This window comes from Ctenopharyngodon idella, chromosome 11 (assembly GCF_019924925.1).
Source record: "Ctenopharyngodon idella isolate HZGC_01 chromosome 11, HZGC01, whole genome shotgun sequence".
In the NCBI taxonomy this organism is placed as follows: domain Eukaryota; kingdom Metazoa; phylum Chordata; class Actinopteri; order Cypriniformes; family Xenocyprididae; genus Ctenopharyngodon; species Ctenopharyngodon idella.
Genome location: NC_067230.1, coordinates 20,202,619 through 20,225,784, shown reverse-complemented (window position 1 = coordinate 20,225,784; position 23,166 = coordinate 20,202,619). Strand labels below are relative to the sequence as shown.

Genomic DNA, 23,166 nt, shown 5'->3' with positions numbered 1-23,166 from the left:
TGTAAGCAATTTTATAAAAATATCAGCAACTGCAGCAAATTGCATATTTATGTCCATTTTGGGGCTCTGAATGTTTTTTTCTCCTTGAGTGTGCGCTCCTTATTCTCCTATATCATACTATATGAGCCTAATGTATCAAATATGATACTTTTTTGCCTACTTACAAAGACAATTACAGATGTTTCCCAAATCTACGCTGTCAGTATGTTTCCAAATTTTAAATTTCAAATCAATTTTCATTGAGTATACTGCACCACCGACCACAAACAAAACACTATGAATGGTTGTTTCAACATGTTCTCACACTCTGACTGATCACTGTGAATGATCCTCATGAATTTCGTTCTCCCCACACTGAAACGGTGCCTGCAGCCGAAACACTCCATGGTTTACACTAGACTGAAATATGAGTCAGTGCTGGGAAATTGTCTAGTGTTATGCAACAGACTGAATGAGAGCTGTGCTGTTCATCCAGTCCAAAGAAAATAAAGCTGAAGAAGAATGGAAAGGGCAAGAACATCAGTAAATTCTCTTTTTACTGTCTAACTAGGCTATTGAGGGGTTTTTTTTTTCAAGCTTTTCAAACTCTGTGGTTGACCTACAGTACTATCCATTTACATCAGTGAAAATATATTATTGTAAAAATAGACTATATATATGTTTGAGGTAAAGTGAGTCATAATGAAAGATAAATACTGGTCATTAGTAGTTCTGTGTTTTACCAGAAAAGAAGATGGAGGTAATCCAGCTCTCCAGAGAAAGAGCTGCTCCAGATGTTTTAGGCTCCTCCTCTCGTTCTGCTCTTTCTCTAAACATTCCAGCCAACTTAATGCCTCTGCATGAGGGCTTTTCCACTCCGCCTGTCATAAACGCATACTCACACACTCACAGTTTCTAAGCAGTCTCCTCCAGTCTTCAAGATGAGAGCCCTCCAGCTCCTTGTCCTCGTTCTTTCTGGCCTGGTTGGAGCACAGCAGCAGGCCCTTATGGACTACTTGGAGAGAAGACTCCTTGCCATTGAGGTAAGAACAATAACGCTCTCCCAGCCAGACCCTGGCCTCCAGATACAGGCTGACATGGAGTTTTGAGAAGAGTGAAACTAAAGAACAAGACAACAGACTGATGAAGTGTGGATTTGTTTAAGGATATGGTGTAGTTACTTGATAGTAGGCGTGTAATACATGGTTTGAACTTTGAGCATGAATTATAATTATTATTATTATTTTTAAGTTCTGTGAGATTCTCTATAGGAGTGAAGAAACACAGAAATGTTGGCAGTAGAGTACAAGTGGGCTTAAATGTGATATAATGATCAAACAAAATGTATATATACTCTTTATTTTAAAGAACACTTCATGCCTTATTCATAAATTATTGCATAATACTTTCATGTTATTTCATTTTTTTTTTCTAGTGATAAAGTATGTTTACAAGCTGTTTAATTTAAAAAAATGAATTTTAAGTAATTTTAGGAATTAAAACGAAATTAATTGCTAAAAATTATCCCATGATGGGAACCCCTAAAAGGTTCTATTTATGAAGCGCCTGACAGAACCCTTTATAGAACTTGTGACCGCTAGTGTATATTTATATACATAAATATTTATGACTTTCTTTGAGTTTTAATGGAGCAATATAGTTTGTGTATAAGTAAAAGGTAAAGAAGTTTGTTTCAATGAAAAAACAGGGCTCCAGCCATAAAAAATCATTAAGGAGCCATTGGCTTCTATAGGGGGAAAAAACATGCGGCAAATAATTTTTTTAAGAGCCACACAACAATGAATTTAAAATTTTAAATCACTTACTTTTAATCATCCTGTTGTGTTTATATATGTCCCCTTTACAGTTTCAGCTTTTTCGTCTTGTGACTTTTCTGGGAAATGAATGTCACTATTTTCACTTGATACTATTGTAGGTTTTGTTAGCTAATATTTTGAATCCGATTAGATTTTTATATTTTCTGCTTTCATTTTTTGTTAAGTTTTATTTTTTGTTTTATTTTTTGTTGTTTTTAAACATGTCCGTTTCGTTTGTATAGATTTTTATTTTAGTATTAACATTTATTTCAAGCAATAAAAAATGTTTTTAATGGTTTTAGTTGACTATAATAACCCTGATGCTAGTAAAACCTTTATATTGAATAATATGTGTCAAATAATGTTCTTAGTCCTTCCTTCCTGAAGCTACAACAGTTTACTTTGAATCAAATTAAAATAAATATAAATATATGGAAAAATATATATAAATATATTAAATTTGGTTTGTGTAACCAAATAACAAACAGGGGCAATTGATATACATACTGCTTGACTTCGATTACTTTGAAATACAGCGGGACTCTTATTTTGAAATGTCTGTGCTTTACTTTTGCTGCTCATTCAAGTTCAGATGACGTTGCTACAACCGTTTACAACACAATATAATATAAATAATATAAAGTAAACTTTGTGATAATTGATCAGCATTAGTTCATAAGCAATCGGTTGACAAATGTGCGCTATTTATTGAATGCGAGCTGCTCTGAAGAACGCGCAACAGCACCATCTTTTGACTTTAAAACATGCAGCGCTCACATTTATTTAATGAAATTAATAATAATCACATTAGGGAGTATCGCGATTTGTTTTTCCATCCACAAAATATAAAACGCCTTGAAATGATCTTTTATACTCTTGTTATACTGTTTAAGGCACTGAAGACTTTTAGTGACCTTAAATTTATCTGATGAGCATGAGTGGAGTGGAATAACAAAAGTGATCAGCATGACTGATATTCAAAACGGTAAACACACGATGCATTGTGTGTGTATCTGCAGTCTCTAGAGCCGGTTTCCCCTTTTGAATGACGAATATAGATGAATTTATATGAAGAAATAGGCAGTTGTCTCCTTTACGCAGGAGCAGAACGGTGTGTTCAAATGCAGCTGTTTTGCACCGACGCGAGGCGACAACACAGTCGGCTTTCATCAGCTCTAGTTCCGTCTGTTTGGTGTGTGAAATTTTTCCCTACCTGTTCATATTTCAGCGCTCTTACTCAGTGAAACATTCACACACAGCATCTCATTTAATTACGTCAACACAGCAAATGATGTGATAGGCTACTGGTCACAGAACACGCAAATAACATGCAAATTTTACAGTCATAACGTGTGAATTTGTAAGGTCGCCAATGGCGACCTCAGCAAAAATATCACTCGCAAATTAATATTTTTAGTCGCAAATGCGACCGTTTTAGGCGCAGTCTGGAGCCCTGAAAAAGCATGTAAATAAGGGCAGCTAGAGAGCCCTTTTACTCCAATTGTTGGGTAAAAAGCCCCCTGGAGGACTAGAGATATACTGTATAGCAAAAGTTTCCATGCATATGCAAATATTTTGCATATAACCTGATTTTTTAAGCACAAACTTACTCAACGTGATAACTGTACTTATTGCATGCCAGACAATCACAGCAACATAAAAACAGACGGACATGCACACTATCTTTCTTCCTTTTCTGCTTCGCTCTATTCCCACTGCCAGTAATCTTTCTCCTTGAGTCAGTCACCTGATCTCCCTCTGTGTCTTGGATTCAGCCACATGAAGGAATTTTTCTCTCTTGTTTTCTCTCCGTGCTGACTCTGCACATACAGTTCTCAGGCAAGTCATTTTGTGTGATTATGCTAAAACGCACTTTGCTTCTTCTTTCCTTCCACTGAGTCACAAATTCAAAAAAGAACATTTGCTGCCAAAGGTTGATCCATCTGCAGCGCAAATGATACTGTTCCAATGCCAAAGTCCTCATGAATTCCTGCAGCTGTCAAGGGAGGGCTTATATTTGAATAATTTACACTCATGAGGCTGTCTGACTCAGTATTTAGTGTGCTTGAGTTCACGGTGTAAAATGTATGATAGCTTAGAACATGTATGTGCATTAAAGCCATCTGAAAACACTCTGCATGCATGTTCTAAAATAGTAATGTCAGTTAAATAAAATTTATTTGTATAGCACTTTTGACAATACTCATTGTGTATATGCAAAGTTCCATATTTCTGGGCTATATCCAGAGCTGTGCGATAATACAGTTTTGCAATGATCAGTGTTGGGAGTAATGCATTACAAGTAACGTGCGTTGCGTAATCAGATTACTTTTTTCAAGGAACTAGACAAGTAACGCATTACTTTTAAATTCACAACAAAATATCTGAGTTACTTTTTCAAATAAGTAATGCAAGTTACTTTGTTTTACCATTTATTGACAGACAGCTCCCCTGTCCACATGTTGAGAGAAATCGGGAGTAAATGCAAAGGCGTTTTGTGTGGAGTGTAAACATGATGGTTATTCTAGACTAGTTCTAGACTAAATGTGAGCATTTACTCATTTACTTCTTCTCCTGCTTCCTATAGAGTACCTCAGGGATGACATGTTTTTGTAGGCAAAACCCGGAAGCGAGTTAGGATTTTAGGACTTCCGGTTCCATCGCCCCGAAGTCAATGGGTTTTTTGAATGAGTTTTTGCTAAATCGCCTGAAATAAGGTCTGTGGTTAACAAAGCCTCTAAATATTTTCACGTTTTGATCTATGACATAAAACACACCAGTTGTGATTTTTTTAAGCTTTATTGTGTCTTAAAAATGGCGGTTGCTAACAAATTGCTAAAAGGGACTACTTCCTTTGGCGGGGACTTTAGACGTCATCATGACAAACAGGACATTTGGACAGCATTTCTCATGAAAAAGTGGATAAGTATTCATACACAGCGCAGATCATAAGCAGCGAGCATGTTTTTAAATAAAGCTTGGTGGTGGTGACGTTGATCCGCGAACATGGTGTGCTGTAGTCCGTTTATAGCCTACTGTTAGCTTTTTATATCTGACGACTTTATTTAGGCTTCAAAATGTATAAATGTTGTGTTTACTTGTAAAGATTATCTTGATAGACAAAACGTGCAAGTGTCATAACACTTTGTTAAACACAGAGCTTATTTTTTGTGATTTTCCAAAAATCTATGGGAAAAATGCATAGGATTTTGATCGAGGGAACCCGTGCGCCGCTAACTTCGGGGTTGGCCTACAAAAACACGTCATCCCTGAGGTACTCTATTCTTCTGTATTCCAGAATGTCAGCACAGCTGAAAGGCTTGTTTGTTTGAACTGCGCCCTCTACTGTACAAGTGTGAATTTGCATTTCCTTCAGCCTGAGGCTTATACATTCACTTTTGGCAATAAAGGGCCTTTACATTTGCCAAAAATAGGACTTGTTGTTATAAAAACAAACAAACAGCCCAGCCCAAATGAGAAAAAGCAACACAGAAGTAATGTAGCGCATTACTTTACATGAACGAAATTAGTTACTTTTTTTAGGGAGTAACACAATATTGTAATGCATTACTTTTAAAAGTAACTTACCCCAACACTGGCAATGATGTTAACAATTGTGCAGCCAAATTCTTATATAGAATATATTGCTTTATGTAATCATGCTGTATGTATGCAGGTAAAGTTGGATGTATAGGCTACAACTTTTGTAGCACTTTTTCAAGCAACCCAACAGCAAAGGCCTGGAAACTTCCCAGAAAATCTTAGCAACCTCATAGCAACCACCCTAGCACTGTGGTAGCCAGAAGAACCACTCAACAATTGTTTTAACATACACAAGCTAATTGCTGGCCTTCAGGTCACCTTATATTAAGATGCCACTTTAACAGTCATGTTTACAACTGACTAACTCATATTTCTTTTACTGAGTCTCTTGAGACTTGTTTTTGTTTATTTCTCCATTGGCAGGATCGCATCTCCTTGTGGCATGAGCAGACCAGCCGCTACGCCTCTGAGCTGCGCGAGTTCAAGCAGCAGATGGTGGCACAGCTAGAGGGCCTGGACAAGAGTAAGGAGGCGCTGCGGAGCGAGTTGGACACGGTGGGAACACGAGTAGATCGCGTGGAGAGAGAGATGGACTACCTCGATACACAGAATGGCGCGCAGCCTTGCGTGGACGTGGATGACAAGCTGGTGGAGCAGCAGGTGACGGTTGTCAAGGAGAGAAACAAAGCCAAGTACGCCAAGCTTACAGGTAAAGAGCTTTAGGTAACATTCCACATGCTTAGTTACTGGTAATGTTTGCCTCGCAGCATGATGGCATGAGCCATAGCTGGCTCATTCAACAAATTCAGCTCTCTGGAGTCCCATTCTCAATGCATTAAAGGCACAAATGCCATGTTTTTGTTGTGAGAACTACAATATGTTAAAGATTTTATCTAACATAAAATAACAGAACATTAAAACAAAAATGGTGATTTTATTAAAAAAAAAAAAAAGCAAAATATAGACAGTCTGTTGGATTGAGAGTATTGATTAAAACAAAAACAAAAAAATTAAAAAGGTTCATTAAAAAAAAAAAAAAAAAAAATCTTAAATTTAGACACCTAGGAAATTACATAAATTGGACAAGAAAATATCAAAAAAAGGTCTTAATTTTTACTCAAATTGTAGCTTAAGAAATTATTAAATTTAAATAAGTATTTAATTGATGGTAAATATAAATTTATCAATAACTACAAAATAACATTTAGTCCTAAACTAGCTAACCACTAATGTGTGAGAGAAAACCTGTTACCTTCAACCCTGTTATCCATTCTGACATTTTTTTTTTTATTATTTTATGCATTTTGTCTACTTTGATATTTATTGAAAGTTTCTGCTTTCAAAAAATATTTATAAATAAAAATATATAAAATAAGCTAAACATACACTACCAGTCAAAAGTTTGGAAACATTACTATTTTTAATGTTTTTGAACGAAGTCTCTTATGCTCATTAAGGCTGCATTTATTTCATAATAAATACAGAAAAAACAATAATATTGTGAAATATTATTACAATTTAAAATTATGGTTTTCTATTTTAATGTACTTTAAAATATAATTTATTTCTGTGATGCAAAGCTGAATTTTCAGCATCATTACTCCAGTCTTCAGTGTCACATGATCCTTCAGAAATCATTGTAATATGCTGATTTATTATCAATGTTGGAAACAGTTATTTTTTTGGAACCTGTGATACTTTTTTCAGGATTCATTGATGAATAAAAGGTTCAAAAGAACAGCATTTATTCAAAATATAAATCTTTTCTAACAATATAAATCTTTACTATCACTTTTTATCAATTTAACACATCTGTGCTGAATAAAAGTATTAATTTCTTTCAAAAAAAAAAGAAAGAAAAAAAATTACTGACCCCAAACTTTTGAACGGTAGTGTATATTGTTACAAAAGATTTCTATTTTAAATAAATGCTGATATTTTTTAACTTTTTATTAATCAAAGAATCCTGAAAAGGTATCACAGGTTATAAAATAATATTAAGCAGCACAACTGTTTCCAACATTGATAATAAATCAGCATATTACAATGATTTCTGAAGGATCATGTGACACTGAAGACTGGAGTAATGATGCTGACAATTCAGCTTTGATCACAGAAATAAATTATATTTTAAAGTATATTAAAATAGAAAACCAAAATTTTAAATTGTAATAATATTTCACAATATTATTGTTTTTTCTGTATTTATTATGAAATAAATGCAGCCTTAATGAGCATAAGAGACTTCGTTCAAAAACATTAAAAATAGTAATGTTTCCAAACTTTTGACCGGTAGAGTAATATTTTAAGTTGCAGGGCAGTGTTATTTTACTATATGTATATACTATTATAGTATTTATTAATATTTTGAATTTTGATTTTTTTTGTACATTTTCAGGTTTTATTTGAAATTTTAAATGTTACATATTCTTTAAGTTTCAGACATTTTGTTATGTGCATTTGTCATTTTTAGTTAATATTTCTATTTCTATTTATTTTTATTTCAGTTTTAGTCATTTAATCCTTCAACCTGCCATGTTAACATTTCTGATTTTCTAACTCTAAAGTTTTAATTTTTTTTTTTTTCAGTTTAGTTAACAGTAACAACACTGTTGCAGGATTGAAAAACGTCTTAGAAATTGAATATTAAAAATAATTGTGGAAAGTGCCAGCTACGCTTCATAGATTGAGTTTTAAGAAGCTCTTATAATGAAGGATAAGTGGCACGAGAATGACAGGGAAGAGGGTTCAATCACATCAAGCAATGAGCTATCACAACTTGACAGAATTTAATACATAATGCATTAAATAGTGGGTCTAATCTTCCTAAAGTCCTCGTTTAGAAAAGCACTTAGAGGTACTAAATAAAATGTATTATTATTCCATCATTGAGAGAGACGGTAATTAAACTGCTGGAGGGCAAATCATGATGCTTTCCACACTTCAGCAGCTCTATATTGCCTTTTCATAGCAAAATGCCACAAATCTGATTAGCCCAGACTGTCATTAGTGTACTGTGCATTCCCATTAGGGTTTAGTGTTAAATCAGGCTTTAGTGAAAAGCAAACATTGATATTCTAATTCCAGAAAAAGATGAATTGCAAAGGAAATGGCAAAGAATGTTTGATGATTGACATATGACAGACTACTGAAAAGGAGAATTTGTAAGCCAATGAGGTGTTAATACAATATTTAAAGGGATAGTTCATCCAAAAATGAAAATAATTTTGATTTTTCATTTCTATATTTAGACTGTAGTGACATGATCTCCAGCATCAAAGCCATGAAGATCCTCAAACGAGTGGGTGGCGCTAAGGGAATGTGGACCAAAGACACGGGAAGTGCCACCGGGAAGGTGTACATCTTAAACGGGACAGAGGATAATACAGTGTATGAATTTGGTACAGTCCGTGATTTCACTTCCTCCCAAGGCACTTCTGGGGCCACCAGCATCCAGCTTCCTTCGACCTGGCGTGGTATGGGCCATGTGATCTACAACAACTACCTTTACTATCTGAAGAGGGGTAAGGAGATGAAACTAATAAAGTTTGATCTTCAAAAGAACATAGTTGTGGACAGTGCTGTATTTCCAGCTAAAAACCAGCTCCCAGTGTACAGCCTGAATCCTGAGACCTTCATTGATTTAGCAGTAGACGAAGAGGGTCTGTGGGCCATCTACGCCACACAGGAGAATGAGAGGCACATCTCTTTGGCCAAGATAGACGCTAAAACGCTAGATGTTGAGCAGATGTGGGACACCCCTTGTGTGAGGGAGAATGCGGAAGCGGCGTTCGTCATCTGTGGTACTGTCTACGTGGTCTACAACTCCAAACTACCCAGCCGCTCCCGAATTCAGTGCGTGTTTGATGTCAGTGACATGGTAACAAATGACGACGCTCCACATGTATACTTTCCCAAACGATACGGCACTCATGCCAGCCTCAAATACAGCCCTGTGGAGCAGCTGCTCTACGCTTGGGATGATGGCTATCAAATCCTCTACAAACTCCAAATGAAAAAGAAGCTGGAGGTGTAGAAGGTGTACTGAAGACTGAAGTAAGCAGAGCTGGAGAGTAAATGCCCATGTTATAGATTTGTTTTTTCTTACGCAACCCGGCTGAGTTGCACTTCAATATATTTGAGCTTTTAGTTACACGGAGAGCACAACATATGATTGATTGGACACATGTTTTTTTTTTTTACTAGAAATAAATGTACAGGGCTCAAGAAAGAACCATTTTAACTAAGTTTGCCTGGAGCAGAACTAATAAAATGATTTTATATTTTATGTTGACATGAAATGTGCTGTTTAATAAATAATTGCAATACTAGTTAACAATTCACCTAGCAACAAGGAACACACTGAAACAACACTATGCAAACTTTAGCCTTCTAGCGGTTAAAAAACAGCATGCATTTTGTGGAAGAACATTGGGAGTTTTTTTGTTGTTGCTCAAATTCACTATAGGTTTAAGAGATACAACCAGTTTAGATAGAAAGGATCTCAAGCTGACTAGCTGAAGACATTACTGTAGCTAAAGCCATAGACACGATACTACCTTGAAAATAAATTCCAGCACAGCACTACAACAACCATTAATGAAATGACCCTTCACAATAGATAATACTTTACAATAGAGTACCTCAGGGATAACGTGTTTTTGTAGGCAAAACCCGGAAGCGAGTTAGCATTTTAGGACTTCTGGTTCCATCGCCCCAAAGTCAATGGGTTTTTTGAATGGGTTTTTGCTAAATCGCCTGAAATAAGGTCTGTGGTTAACAAAGCCTCTAAATATTTTCACAACACACCGGTTATAACCCGCTTGTGATTTTTTAAAGCTTTATTGTGTCTTAAAAACGGCGGTTGCTAACAAATTGCTAAAAGGGACTACTTCCTTTGGCGGGGACTTTCGACGTCATCATGACAAACAGGACATTTGGACAGCATTTCTCATGAAAAATTGGATAAGTATTCATACACAGCGCAGATCATAATCAGCGAGCATGTTTTTAAATAAAGTTGTTTTTTAAATAAAGTTTGAGGAAGCTTGGTGGTGGTGACGTTGATCCGTGACCATGGTGTGCTGTAGTCCGTTTATAGCCTACTGTTAGCTTTTTATATCTGACGACTTTATTTAGGCTTCAAAATGTATAAATGTTGTGTTAACTTGTAAAGATTATCTTGATAGACAAAACGCGTAAGTGTCATGACCCTTTGTTAAACACAGAGCTTATTTTTTGCGATTTTCCAAAAGTCTATGGGAAAAAATGCATTGGCTTTCGATCGAGGGAACCCGTGTGCCGCTAACTTCCGGGTTGGCCTACAAAAACACGTCATACCTGAGGTACTCTATTAACTCTATTAGAGAGCTACATATGGCAATTTATATGTTCAGTAAAATATCTTACTATATAAAAATAGCAATAAAAACAGCATCTCCACAGCGCGTTTACAACGTTTCAAATCCCTCCGTTCCCTCCAAAAAGCCAAGCCAGTGTTTATTCTCGTTTTATTATGAGCTCTGTCACGAGGAGACATGCACAGTAAGCAATTTCCCTCGAAAACCATCCGCTTGGTCTAAACACGTTTTGGAAGAAGGATTAGTGATGTATATGTAGCAGACTTCAAGTGGTAACCTCCAGACACCACAGAAACACAACCACACCACAAATGGGATGATGGATGCAGATGGATTTATTCCTTAAACAGAGTAGCGTGAGGCAATATTAGTATACACAGACATCAAAAGGCCTACTCTCTCATTCCTCTGCTTCTCCGTTCCCATACACTGTGCGTCTGAGCGCGAACGCTTAAAGGATGTTACATATAGAAATATTTAACATGAGTAAATGTAGTGCTTAATTATCTCACATAACATGGAAACGCAAATAAAATCGTAATAGTAAATACATTTGTAAAAGTTAACATTCAAATATGCTATTAACCCACAGGAATGCATGTAACGTGTACTATAAAATCTAAATTGCATTAAACCCTGGTTGTTAAATCACTGTGTACAATAAAGTTCTTCTTTTGGTACAAACACACTGTATCACTGCATGAGATTATACCACAAGGCAATTAGTATAGAGATTGCCTAGTACATACTTAAGTACACATGCATTCCAAATTAATTCGCAAATAAATTCAAATTACAAAATAAACATTTAAATTAATGATCACAGATTGAAACAACATACCTTAAACAGAGTAGCGTGAGGCAATATTAGTATACACAGACATCAAAAGGCCTACTCTCTCATTCCTGCATGGAAAGATACACGTGCAACCGAAACAGTAAATTTAACACGGTTAAAAGTATCACTTTCAAGGAAAATACGCTAATCACATGGATACAAGTTATGACAGAAACCCTTAACAGTGTTTTAACATCATAAACGTAGCGATTACATTATAAAGAGACAGTCAATGCAAGATATATGAGAGAGAAAAACTACCTCTGCTTCTCCGTTCCCATACACTGTGCGTCTGAGCGCGAACACTTAAAGGAGAAGCGATACATTTCCCTTCGGTGTTTCACTAATTAAGGCCCCACCTACAACAATTGATAGAAACTCCCGATCGGAACCATTGAAAATAGAACTTAATAAAAATTAATTTAATACAAGTTTTGCTGAAGTTAACTAAATTTACAGAACATTTCTCCTTGGAGATAAAAAAAAATATATCAAATTAAACAGATGTTTTAGTCAACTGGCTACATACTCCCCCCTTAACTTCACAAAACTTGTGCTACTTCACTTCTGTCAGTTCAATAAGGGAGCAAATAAGGCAAGTCATTTGTTACCGGCCACACCATTTCATCATACAACATACATGTTACCCGAACATCACGGGACAAAGAACAAAAGAAAGTTGATCAGACTCTCAGATATTCTTTTGCTCAAGAGGTGCCTTAAACACCACTCAATTTGACTCAAATGACTTTTTTCTGCTTGCCTCACATTCTTATGACTATGCCCATATAATTTAAAACCTCTTAAAATAAAAGGGACTTAGTAACATCTTTGACTGCGTTGTGATTTGTTCTCTGAGTCATATTTTGAATCAGTCTATTTACAGGTCTAACCAACCTGCCAACCCGTGTTCGTACCTGGGTCACTACTTCAGACACATTAGGGGGTGCACTGGAAATGGACAAGGTGCTGGTGGATTTTGGCTGCTCTTTAGCACTGGGCATTGCATCAGCTGTACATACACTGGCTCGAGAGTCTGTTGGATTTGATGGAATGTTTCGATAGTCTGAATGAGGGCATTTACTTTCAGACCCTGGGACTAGGTCATCCGATTTACTCTCAGGCTTTCCAAGTTCCATTACACTCTCCTGTTTCTCTGTATCTCCTCTTCCTTCCACTGAATTATCTGTGTCAGGTAAGGAAGCTACCCATTCAGCAGTACGCTCTGTTTCAGGAAGGTCGCTCCCCAGTTCTGAACTCTGTGTCAAGGTTTCACCTGACTTCTCATTGCTGGTTAACGAGTCATCATGGAAAGACTCATTTTCTCCTTCCTCAAGCGGCAGAAAGTTGGCTTGCAACAAAAGGTTACGGTGTACTACCTTCTCTTGACCCGTACTGGTATTCTTGACACGGTAAGTGTGGCATCTGGGGTCTTTAGAAACTACCACATAGAGCACAGATTCCCACTTATCAGCCAGTTTTCTCCGTCCCCTTTCACCCTTGTTGGCTAGCAGCACTCGGTGTCCTTCCTCGATGTCACACCCCTTTATCTTCCTATTGTAGAATTCAGCCTGTCGTTGCTGACTTGCACTGGCATTAACTTGAGCAAGGTTAAGAGCCTCCTTGAGATCATCTCTCATCTTTGCAACATAGCTGCCGTAGTCTGTGACGTCGTCATTCCTTCCAACACTGTGGAACATAACATCTATTGGCAGACGAGGGATCCTTCCATACATCAGGTAAAATGGTGCATAACCTGTTGATTCATGAGCGGTGCAGTTATAGGCAAACGTCAGTGTCTGTAACATCTGAGGCCACTTTTGCTTAACTCTTGGGGGTAAGGCTCGTATCATACTGCCTAGTGTGCGATTAAACCGCTCAGTGTGTCCATTCCCCATAGGGTGGTAAGCCGTCGTCCTCGACTTCTTGACACCGCCAAGCTGCATCAACTCCTGAATCAATTCACTCTCGAAGTTCGCACCCTGATCAGCATGGATCCTCTCTGGGAACCCGTAGATGCAAAAGTATCTGTCCCACAGTTGGCGGGCTACTTGTTTGGCTGATTGATTGCTGCAAGCAAAAGCATGTGCCATCTTCGTAAAGTGGTCTGTGACCACTAGCACATCTACACTCCCGCCCTTGCGATCCTCTGCAGACCAGAAGTCAATACACACCAACTCCAGAGGCCTGGTTGTTTTTACACTCTCGAGCGGTGCCCTCGCTTCTGGCTCAGGTGTCTTGCTTACCACGCAGCGCTTACAGCACTTAACATACTCTCTGACGTCTCGCTCCATGCCTACCCAGAAGAATCTTTCTCTGGTCAAGTGAAGTGTTCTGGCCTGGCCTTGGTGACCAGCATTGTCATGTACCCCCTGCAGGACTTGTTCGGTCAGTGAAGCTGGGACGATGTACTGCCAACGTTTCTTTCCTGTTAGTTGATCTTTGCACACACGGTACAAAACTCCATCTAACATTTTCAATTTTTCCCACTGTTTAAGAGTTTTCAGAATCTTCAGTGCCTCTTTTGTCCTCTCGCGTCTTGATGGCCTCCTGCCACGAGAGACATAGGAAAGAACTCTTGACAAAACAGGATCTTCTGACTGTTTATCCTGAAGCTCTTTCAGTGTAAATACTGGCAATGCACTTTGACCAGCTGGAACCAAGTTGTGCACATCCTGAGCCAGCCAATAATGTACTTCTCCCTTCGGCCCTGCGTTCCACTCTACCTGGCTCATCAGTATGGCTGACACTTCATCTGAGGAGAGGGAGAAACAATTTGGACCTTGGCCAGAGAATGGAGGTTCAACACTCTGACTTTTAGCACTGATTCGGAAAGCGTGCTGCACTACATCTTTTTTAAAGTGATTGGCCTCCTCCAACAGGGTTTTGTAAGGTTCCGTTACCAACCTCTGACTTGCACGTGCCTGGACAAAAGGTCGTCGGCTCATCGCATCCGCCACCACGTTCTTGTTCCCGGGGATGTACTGGATACTAAAATTGTATGGTGCCAACCTGGCGACCCACCTCTGCTCACATGCATCGAGCTTTGGCTTCGTCAAGATGTAAGTTAATGGATTGTTATCCGTTAAGACAGTGAAGGAATGGCCTTTCAGCCAGTGACTGAATTTATCACAGACAGACCACTTTAAGGCCAGGAACTCTAAACGGTGAGCAGGGTAATTGCTTTGGGCACGTGTAAGGGCCTTACTAGCGAAAGCAACAGGACGAGCTCTAGTTTCGCCTTCAGGGACTTGAGAAAGTACGGCGCCCAATCCATCCAATGAGGCGTCTGTTGACAGGATGAACGGGCGGTTGAAATCTGGGTGCGCAAGCACTACAGATTCCAAAAGGGCAGACTTTAGCTGATTGAAGGAGTCACGCTGTTCTCTCTTCCAATCACTTGGGTTCAGCTTCCTACAGACAGATGGCTTTGTTCCATTATTCTTTTGTCCCTTCGGTGCTGCAGTCAGTGTGAATAAGGGCTTAGCTATGCTAGAGCAGTTTTGTATGAAACGCTGATAAAACATAACCATACCCAGGAACGACTTGATCTTTTTCTGAGATGGCGTAACTCCATCTTCCATCATAAGATCCATTTCGGTTATTGCTGTAATGGCTTGTACTTTGTCAGGATCGGCTGTTACCCCTCTCTCATCAATCACGTGCCCTAGGAACCGTACACTCCGACGTAACAGGTGGCACTTCTTCGGGGCAAGTCTTAGACCATGTGCTCTCAGTCGGCTGAACACCAGCTCAAGCCTCTCCAAAGCCACACTCTCATTTGGTGCAAATACTAGGAGATCATCTAGGTAGCAAAGTATGGTCAGAAAGTTCTGGTCTCCAAATATGCCCATCATGAGACGCATGAAACTTGCAGGACTGTTACACAATCCTTGAGGAAGCCTGTTAAATTCATAGAGCCCCATCGGTGTTGTGAACGCAGTAAACTTTTTATCTTCCTCAGCCATCTCTATATTGTAGAATCCTGAGGTAAGATCCATAGCACTGAATATGGCATTGCCGCCAAGCGCAGCTAGACAATCTGCCTGGTGTGGCAAGGGATGTGCGTCTTTAGTAGTGCGGGCATTCAGCCACCGATAGTCGACACAAATGCGTAGATCTCCGCTTTTCTTCCAGACGAGAACCAGCGGGGAGGCCCACTCGCTGGAGGATTTACGAATGATCTCAAGCTCCTCCATTTCTGAAAGAACGTGTCTGAGCTTGTGGTAATGCGCTGGTGGCACACGTCGGTAAGGCAGTCTAAAGGGGCGACTATCCGCAAGATGTATTCGGTGAAAGAAATCCTTTGCTTTGCCACAATCAAGTTTATTCTTTGAGAACACATCCTCATATTTGCATATCAGCTGCACAAGTTGTTCCTTCCAATGCTGTGACACTTCACAAGAGTCAACATCAAGGTCGCTTAGACCGAGTTTACTCAATCTACTGCAGAGACTTAACTCAGGGGGCATACTGTCAACAACTGAGACGTGTGTCGTTTGGTGCATGACTTTGAGCTCATGACTGATTGGATGCTGGGGACTGATGTCCAAGTCCTCCAGAGCTACACAAGGGAATACATCAGCCAACTTCGTGTTCCTCCGCAAAGTTATGGGCTTGTCAGTAGCATTCAGCACCTTGACTGGCACCCATCTGTCATCGCTCATAGATGCTACCACCCGCCCGATGACAATGTTCTTATGTGACTGTGACTTTGCAGGTTCAACGAGGACAGCACTTCCCTTGGAAACAGGTGCGGTAGCAGTTAACCTGCCCCAGACGAGATGTTCTTGCTGAGGACACAGCACTACGGCTTGGGTAAGCTTAGCCGTTCCTATCTTGCTGGGCATCTCAGTCCCTTTCCATCTGTGGAGACCAGACAACATGTCTAAAAACTGCATAATGTCATCATTACCTGAACTTTCAGGTCGATTCAGGACACGCCAATACCCGTGAGTACTCTTCATCTGGCTGATAATGTACTTGATAACATTAGAGCCCAAGATCATTTCATCTCGCTGACCAGGAACAACTAGAGTGGGAACACTAACTGCATGTCCGTACACTTCCATCTCAAGCTGGTAAATACTCTCAGGCTGAATGCTGACACCACCGCAACCAACAAGGACGATATCAGGGTGTGTTTCACTGGGTGCGAGCACAACTCCTGCACTCTTTAACTTGCGTTCAGCCTCCCCATTCATGGTACAGGCCATGGACCCACTGTCAAGCAGTGCACGTAATGTAACTTGGGCCCCTGCAATGACAACATCAGTGTAAAACAGGCTGTCAGCTCTTTCCAACTTCATCACATTTTGATATAAGACACTCTTATCAGGAATTGCTTTGCAGCTTTCTTCATACAACAAAAGATCATCTTCATTGCTGAGGGTTTCACTCTTCCTGCTCACATCGTCCCCTCCCCAATGCGAGCAGATTAGTTTTCCTGAGAGTGTGACGCAACTTTTGGCTGGGAAGCTGGTTCTGTACCATTAGGACAGTCTTTACGCTGATGTCCAACCCTCATGCAAATAAGGCACCGCCTCTCTCGCATGCAGTGTGAGCGAGTGGAGTGTGTTGTGTCCCCGCAGACACGGCAAGACAGAACGCGAGCTCCATGTGTTGGAAAGGGCCTTGAAGGACTGTGTACCGGCTGACTGGTTCGTTCCAGCACTCTCTCTAACATGCTGAGGACACGTTCTAATGCATCAGAGTTGGGTGAGACTGGATCAGCTGTCTTAGGATGGCTACTCGGAGTGAATGTTGCAGCATTGATAGCAGTAATTTCACCTTCCATGACTTCAACACTAGGGACTGCGGTAGCTGTCGATACTTGAAAGGTGCGGGGCTTAACTGTACTGGGAATTCTACGAGACTGACTTTCCCTCTGATGTTCATCAATAGCCTCCTGTATCTCTTCGACTGACCATTTGCTCATAGGTTTGCACTTAAACACGCTGGACAGTTCAGGGTCGGGGCAGTTTCGTATGAACATCATGGCTATCTCTGCACTCATGTTCTCCATGTTACCTCCACTACGTTCTAGATGGCTATTAGCTCGTTCAGCTGCAGAGTTCAATCTCACCCAGTAGTCTACGGGACTTTCTTTAGCTTTAGGCTGTGTTGCGTAGAAATCTGCCAATGGCAGAAGTGACACAGGGTGATCACTAAAGTAGTGTCTTAACATGTCATAAATTTTTCCGACACTAGCTGGAGTAGAAGGAGCAGTGTTTTTTAGTCCCACTTTGATTATATTCTTAGCTCTTCCCAGAAGGTGACTCATGACTGTGTCGGCTTTCTCTGATTCAGGGCAGCTGCTTTTCTGTAAGTACAGTTCCATGACATCTATCCACTCTTGGACTGTGTACTTGTCACTCTCATCTCCTTTAAACATGGGTGGTTCTTTGATGTCAGACCTCACTATAAAGTTGACTTTGGGGGACTCGGGTGGGAGCTCAGTCTTTGTTAATTCTGATGGACTTGTGGGTAATGGGTTGGCTACACACTGACTAGCTAGCAAATGGCTAATGATTGACTCGCCAATCTGACTACCCAGCTCTCCTATTAACTCCCGTAGCTGCTGTGTGACATCTGAGCTACCATCAGAAGGAGTGGAACATGTTGGCTGTGCTAACTCAGGATGAGGATTTACTTCTGGCACTGACAAAGTATTTGGGAATAACAGCTTTGGTAGGGTCCCTGTGTTCTCTCTTACACTATACTGACCTCTACCCCTCCCAGCTAATGGAGTGAATATATCAGAAGTATCTCGACCTCTTCCAGCCATATTGTATGGTACAACAAATTGAATTCCAAAGAAAATAACACAAACTAATAAAATATTTAAAATTTACAAAGGTTACAGATGTGGAAAACACTCAGTGAAATATAGAATTTGAGAACCCACAGTCTTCAAAGCAATGTAAGTGTAAATGTCCAATATGTGCAAATGTCCAGAACGCACGTGCGTGTAAAGTGTACAACTCAGTCTGGGATTATGTAGAACTTCACGGTAGATAGTAGAAAGTGTATGTGTGCAAATGTCTGAATATCACTTGAAAATCCACTGCATAGATCCTCTGGCCACGCGGTACAGCATCTACACGTCACAGCACACTGCTTGACCCCGGCGATCGGCTGCAGCTGACCAAGTGGATCCGGGTCACGGCACCAGTTGTATGTAGCAGACTTCAAGTGGTAACCTCCAGACACCACAGAAACACAACCACACCACAAATGGGATGATGGATGCAGATGGATTTATTCCTTAAACAGAGTAGCGTGAGGCAATATTAGTATACACAGACATCAAAAGGCCTACTCTCTCATTCCTCTGCTTCTCCGTTCCCATACACTGTGCGTCTGAGCGCGAACACTTAAAGGATGTTACATATAGAAATATTTAACATGAGTAAATGTAGTGCTTAATTATCTCACATAACATGAAAACGCAAATAAAATCGTAATAGTAAATACATTTGTAAAAGTTAACATTCAAATATGCTATTAACCCACAGGAATGCATGTAACGTGTACTATAAACTCTAAATTGCATTAAACCCTGGTTGTTAAATCACTGTGTACAATAAAGTTCTTCTTTTGGTACAAACACACTGTATCACTGCATGAGATTATACCACAAGGCAATTAGTATAGAGATTGCCTAGTACATACTTAAGTACACATGCATTCCAAATTAATTCGCAAATAAATTCAAATTACAAAATAAACATTTAAATTAATGATCACAGATTGAAACAACATACCTTAAACAGAGTAGCGTGAGGCAATATTAGTATACACAGACATCAAAAGGCCTACTCTCTCATTCCTGCATGGAAAGATACACGTGCAACCGAAACAGTAAATTTAACACGGTTAAAAGTATCACTTTCAAGGAAAATACGCTAATCACATGGATACAAGTTATGACAGAAACCCTTAACAGTGTTTTAACATCATAAACGTAGCGATTACATTATAAAGAGACAGTCAATGCAAGATATATGAGAGAGAAAAACTACCTCTGCTTCTCCGTTCCCATACACTGTGCGTCTGAGCGCGAACACTTAAAGGAGAAGCGATACATTTCCCTTCGGTGTTTCACTAATTAAGGCCCCACCTACAACAATTGATAGAAACTCCCGATCGGAACCATTGAAAATAGAACTTAATAAAAATTAATTTAATACAAGTTTTGCTGAAGTTAACTAAATTTACAGAACATTTCTCCTTGGAGATAAAAAAAAATATATCAAATTAAACAGATGTTTTAGTCAACTGGCTACATATACTCATTGTTTACAATATTAATTTTAAACAAAAAAGTTACATAGTGTACCTTTAAGTCCTCTGAGGTCATTTTCACTACAATCGAGAACTGAGACGCAAGATGGCGTCGGTCGCGTTTGTATAAAAAAAGAGTAACCGTTTCAACGATGACGGACAAATACCTGATTGCTGGATGGCGCGATTGTCCAATCCACCTTATTCCTGCCTAGCCTACTGCGTTTCGAATTATGGGTTCCACTTCCGGTTTGGGGAACTTCCATTTAAAAAGACTGAAACGAATCGTTTCAAATCATAAGGTTGCCCTACAAATAAAGCTTATCCGTCAGTTTGACTGAATGAGCTGTCAATTTTTCTTTCATGTTTTATTTTCAGACATCATGAGAATAACGTAACACTTTGTATTTTAACGTAACATGTTATAACAAGAATATCTATGGCAAGAGCTCTTTTCAGTCGCTGCTTTCTATTCTCGTGATTATTTTCTTTTGTCCCTTTGCATACCGCTGTAATAGTATGAAAAAGGACAACATATACTGCACATTTGTCGATATAATTTACGATATATCCCATTAATAATTCACTGGAATGCACGAAGAATCTCTCGTTTTTCTCTTCAAAGCCTCACGTCTCTTTCCAGGTTTGTTTTCACAGGTAAATACAATTTATTATCTGTAAAAATGATGGAAATCACTTTGAAATAGTATCACGCAATGCTGAAGTTCATGAACATTTTTTATTAAGGTAACGTATATTACATAATTTAGTTATATATCACTATAGTTATATTTAACCTGTCCTTTATTGCTGTGGAAAGAATCGCGCTTTTTCATGGCCTGTTGAAACTACCTTGTTGATGCTTTTATACACTTTCAAATGTCCTTTTAATGTTCGTTGGTTTAAGGGTGAGTAGAATAATGTCATCTCATTGTACCCAGTTCAATAAGAAAACGTATTATTGCGTTCATAGAGCGAACCTTTCACTGTTTACAGCTTAACGGAAGTTACACCCATAATTCGCGCAAAGCGTCATGGGGCGTAAGAATAAGGTGGATACGAATCAAGTATTCCAGAGAGCCGCGTAAAGAGACCGTACACAGCAGTGGTATCTGTTCTAAAACATTTAAGGCGAGACACTACAGGTGAATAGGGATTTTTTTTTTTAAATTAGAAGATATCACTATGAAACTTCTCCAGTTTATTACTGGCATAAACATAAGAAAAAAATGTATTACAAGTTTTGTGTAAATTTATGTTTTAATATGCAAATGAGGCCTTATATACTTAAATATACGCTCATTTGCATACATTTCCAAAAACAAAATCTGGAAATTGGAAAGGTCCAGGTTTAAAATTCTTGGTTCTATTTGTTGACATATTAGATGAAAGGGCTTTTACAGAGGGGATTCTGGATATCTTATTTTGTGCTTTAGTAAATTAGAGAATACTGACAATAGCCTTAAAAAATCTATTTTCGCCATGTTTTTTTGAGTAAAAGGACCTATAACACAGGATAGGAATGATATATCAACAAATCCCTCTGTAAAAGCCTTCAGAATATAGATAGGAATAAAACTGTAAAGTTTGGTGAATATAAGTTCTGCTGAAGTGGAGATTTCTGACTCAGAGCAGGAGAAAAAACTCATTTTGAGAAAACGGCCTTTAAAGATATTTACTGTAATTGAAATCTATAGGCGCAAATAGATAAAGTGCTATAAGATATACACTTAAAAATGTATTTTGGATGTTTTCTTTCCACCAGTCTGAAAAAACACTTTATGAAAAGCCAAAAAGTGCAAAATCTCAAAATTGACAGGTGCCTGAAAAAACAGTGTTTTTGCCTGTAGTGTCTCCCCTTAAAAAAGAAATCAACTTTTAAAAAAATTAGACATTTTGTTTTTTTTTCCATTCCACTGCCACATGTTCTGTGTTAACTGATCCTAATCATGCTGATTCAACATTTAACAAAGAATGAAAAAAAAGAGAACAAAATAACAGATAGAAGCAAGAACTTTAATCACACCTTTGAAGTACAAGGGGATGTTCTGAAACAGTAAATATACATTACAAATACAAATTCTCAATATAAAAGGGGAAAAGTGGCTCTGAATAAGGCATTTCATACAGAAACACCAGTTTCAATGATTATTGATACAGTGAGTTCCAGCCAGGCCAGCCAACAAAATACATCATGTTATCTGATGAGAAAACACCTCAAGGGTATAACACGAAAAATACAGAACAATGAACATCTGTCACATTTTATGTAAAATACAAAACTGGTCTTTGTAAAACAGTGCTTCTAATTTACATAATGATGTAATTTCAAGTCTTGTTAGAAAGCCAGTGATTTTTGCGTCCTTTGGATCTGACACACAACCCTTGCTATTCATTATGGTTATACTTTGGAAGCTACAATTACTGCATGATGAAATTATGATGACTGTTGTACATTATGGATGATCCAGGATAAAGCTGTGCATGGCTGCATTTAACTGAGCTGAACTTGATCTAAGAAAATTATTTAAAATACTCATTGAACAATCAGCAACTTAAATGTTTAAATAAGAACAAAGCTAAACCTTTACAGTTTACACAGGAAGAGATATTTGCAGACAGGATGAAAATAATTCTTGGCATTGGCATTTTTGGTGGCAGAACAGATTCACTACTTCACAAACAAAAGGAAGATCAATGGAATATCTCTGCTCTGTAAACAATATACAGTTCGGCTAATATATTTCAATAGGTTGAACATATTGAGGACTTCACATATCTCTCCAGTCATAAAAATCTCTTAACACATATATTTTACATTCAAAGAAGACAAAAAAGAACTAGAAGGATTATGGCTAAATATATAATAAACTATATCTTCGTACTATTATAATGTCAATTAAAATATAATGTACATCTACTAATTATACAATATAAATGAACAAATGCACCCTTTTACTCTTCAGGGGAGCTTAAACCATCTTTAAGTGTATCTTTCAACCTCTTTGGGTTGTGGCTTGTGGATTTACCCCACATAAGAAAGCAACACTTCCATCGAAACAGAAAAAGCTAAAACTTGGCTAGGCTCGGTTGCACTTTGAAAAGTTTAGAACAGCACCCTCTTTCTTCCTGCTGCATGTCCACACAGACATAAGTTGTGTCACATGTTGCCTAAGGACATATTTTGAATCTCACCATCAGTCCCTGGGAGATACTTGGCTTAAAGAATTAGGGAGAGGCCATCCCTCCCTTATGGACTGGAGGGGAGTCTGGGGGATGGACAAGACCCCTGACTGTCAAAGCTTGCGGTACGAGTCTTCCACTAGAAAACAGATAGAAAAAG

General features: G+C 38.7%; 2 protein-coding genes across 2 annotated transcripts in view; one reads left to right on the top strand and one right to left on the bottom strand.

Annotated features, from left to right (window-relative positions):
• The first annotated feature begins 803 nt into the window (after window positions 1-803).
• olfml3b (olfactomedin-like 3b) lies at window positions 804-9,627 on the top strand. The gene is made up of 3 exons (XM_051911780.1): window positions 804-1,022; window positions 5,763-6,048; window positions 8,591-9,627. The coding sequence occupies exons 1-3, from the start codon at window positions 921-923 to the stop codon at window positions 9,373-9,375; spliced, it is 1,173 nt and encodes a 390-aa protein (XP_051767740.1). The 5' UTR covers window positions 804-920; the 3' UTR covers window positions 9,376-9,627.
• Window positions 9,628-21,825: 12,198 nt separating this feature from the next.
• Window positions 21,826-23,166, bottom strand: part of syt6b (synaptotagmin VIb) — a 49,670-nt gene continuing 48,329 nt past the window's right edge. Inside the window, exon 7 of the mRNA XM_051911779.1 lies at window positions 21,826-23,145. Within this exon, the coding sequence (XP_051767739.1) occupies window positions 23,074-23,145 (72 nt within the window). The 3' untranslated portion in view covers window positions 21,826-23,073. The remainder of the gene's footprint in view (window positions 23,146-23,166) is intronic.

Bases quoted from the DNA above. Each gene is read 5' to 3' on its own strand.
- olfml3b (XM_051911780.1), top strand. From the start codon at position 921: ATGAGAGCCCTCCAGCTCCTTGTCCTCGTTCTTTCTGGCCTGGTTGGA. The intron at 1,023-5,762 runs GTAAGAACAATA...CTCCATTGGCAG, and splicing joins GAAGACTCCTTGCCATTGAG to GATCGCATCTCCTTGTGGCA. The intron at 6,049-8,590 runs GTAAAGAGCTTT...TTCTATATTTAG, and splicing joins CAAGTACGCCAAGCTTACAG to ACTGTAGTGACATGATCTCC.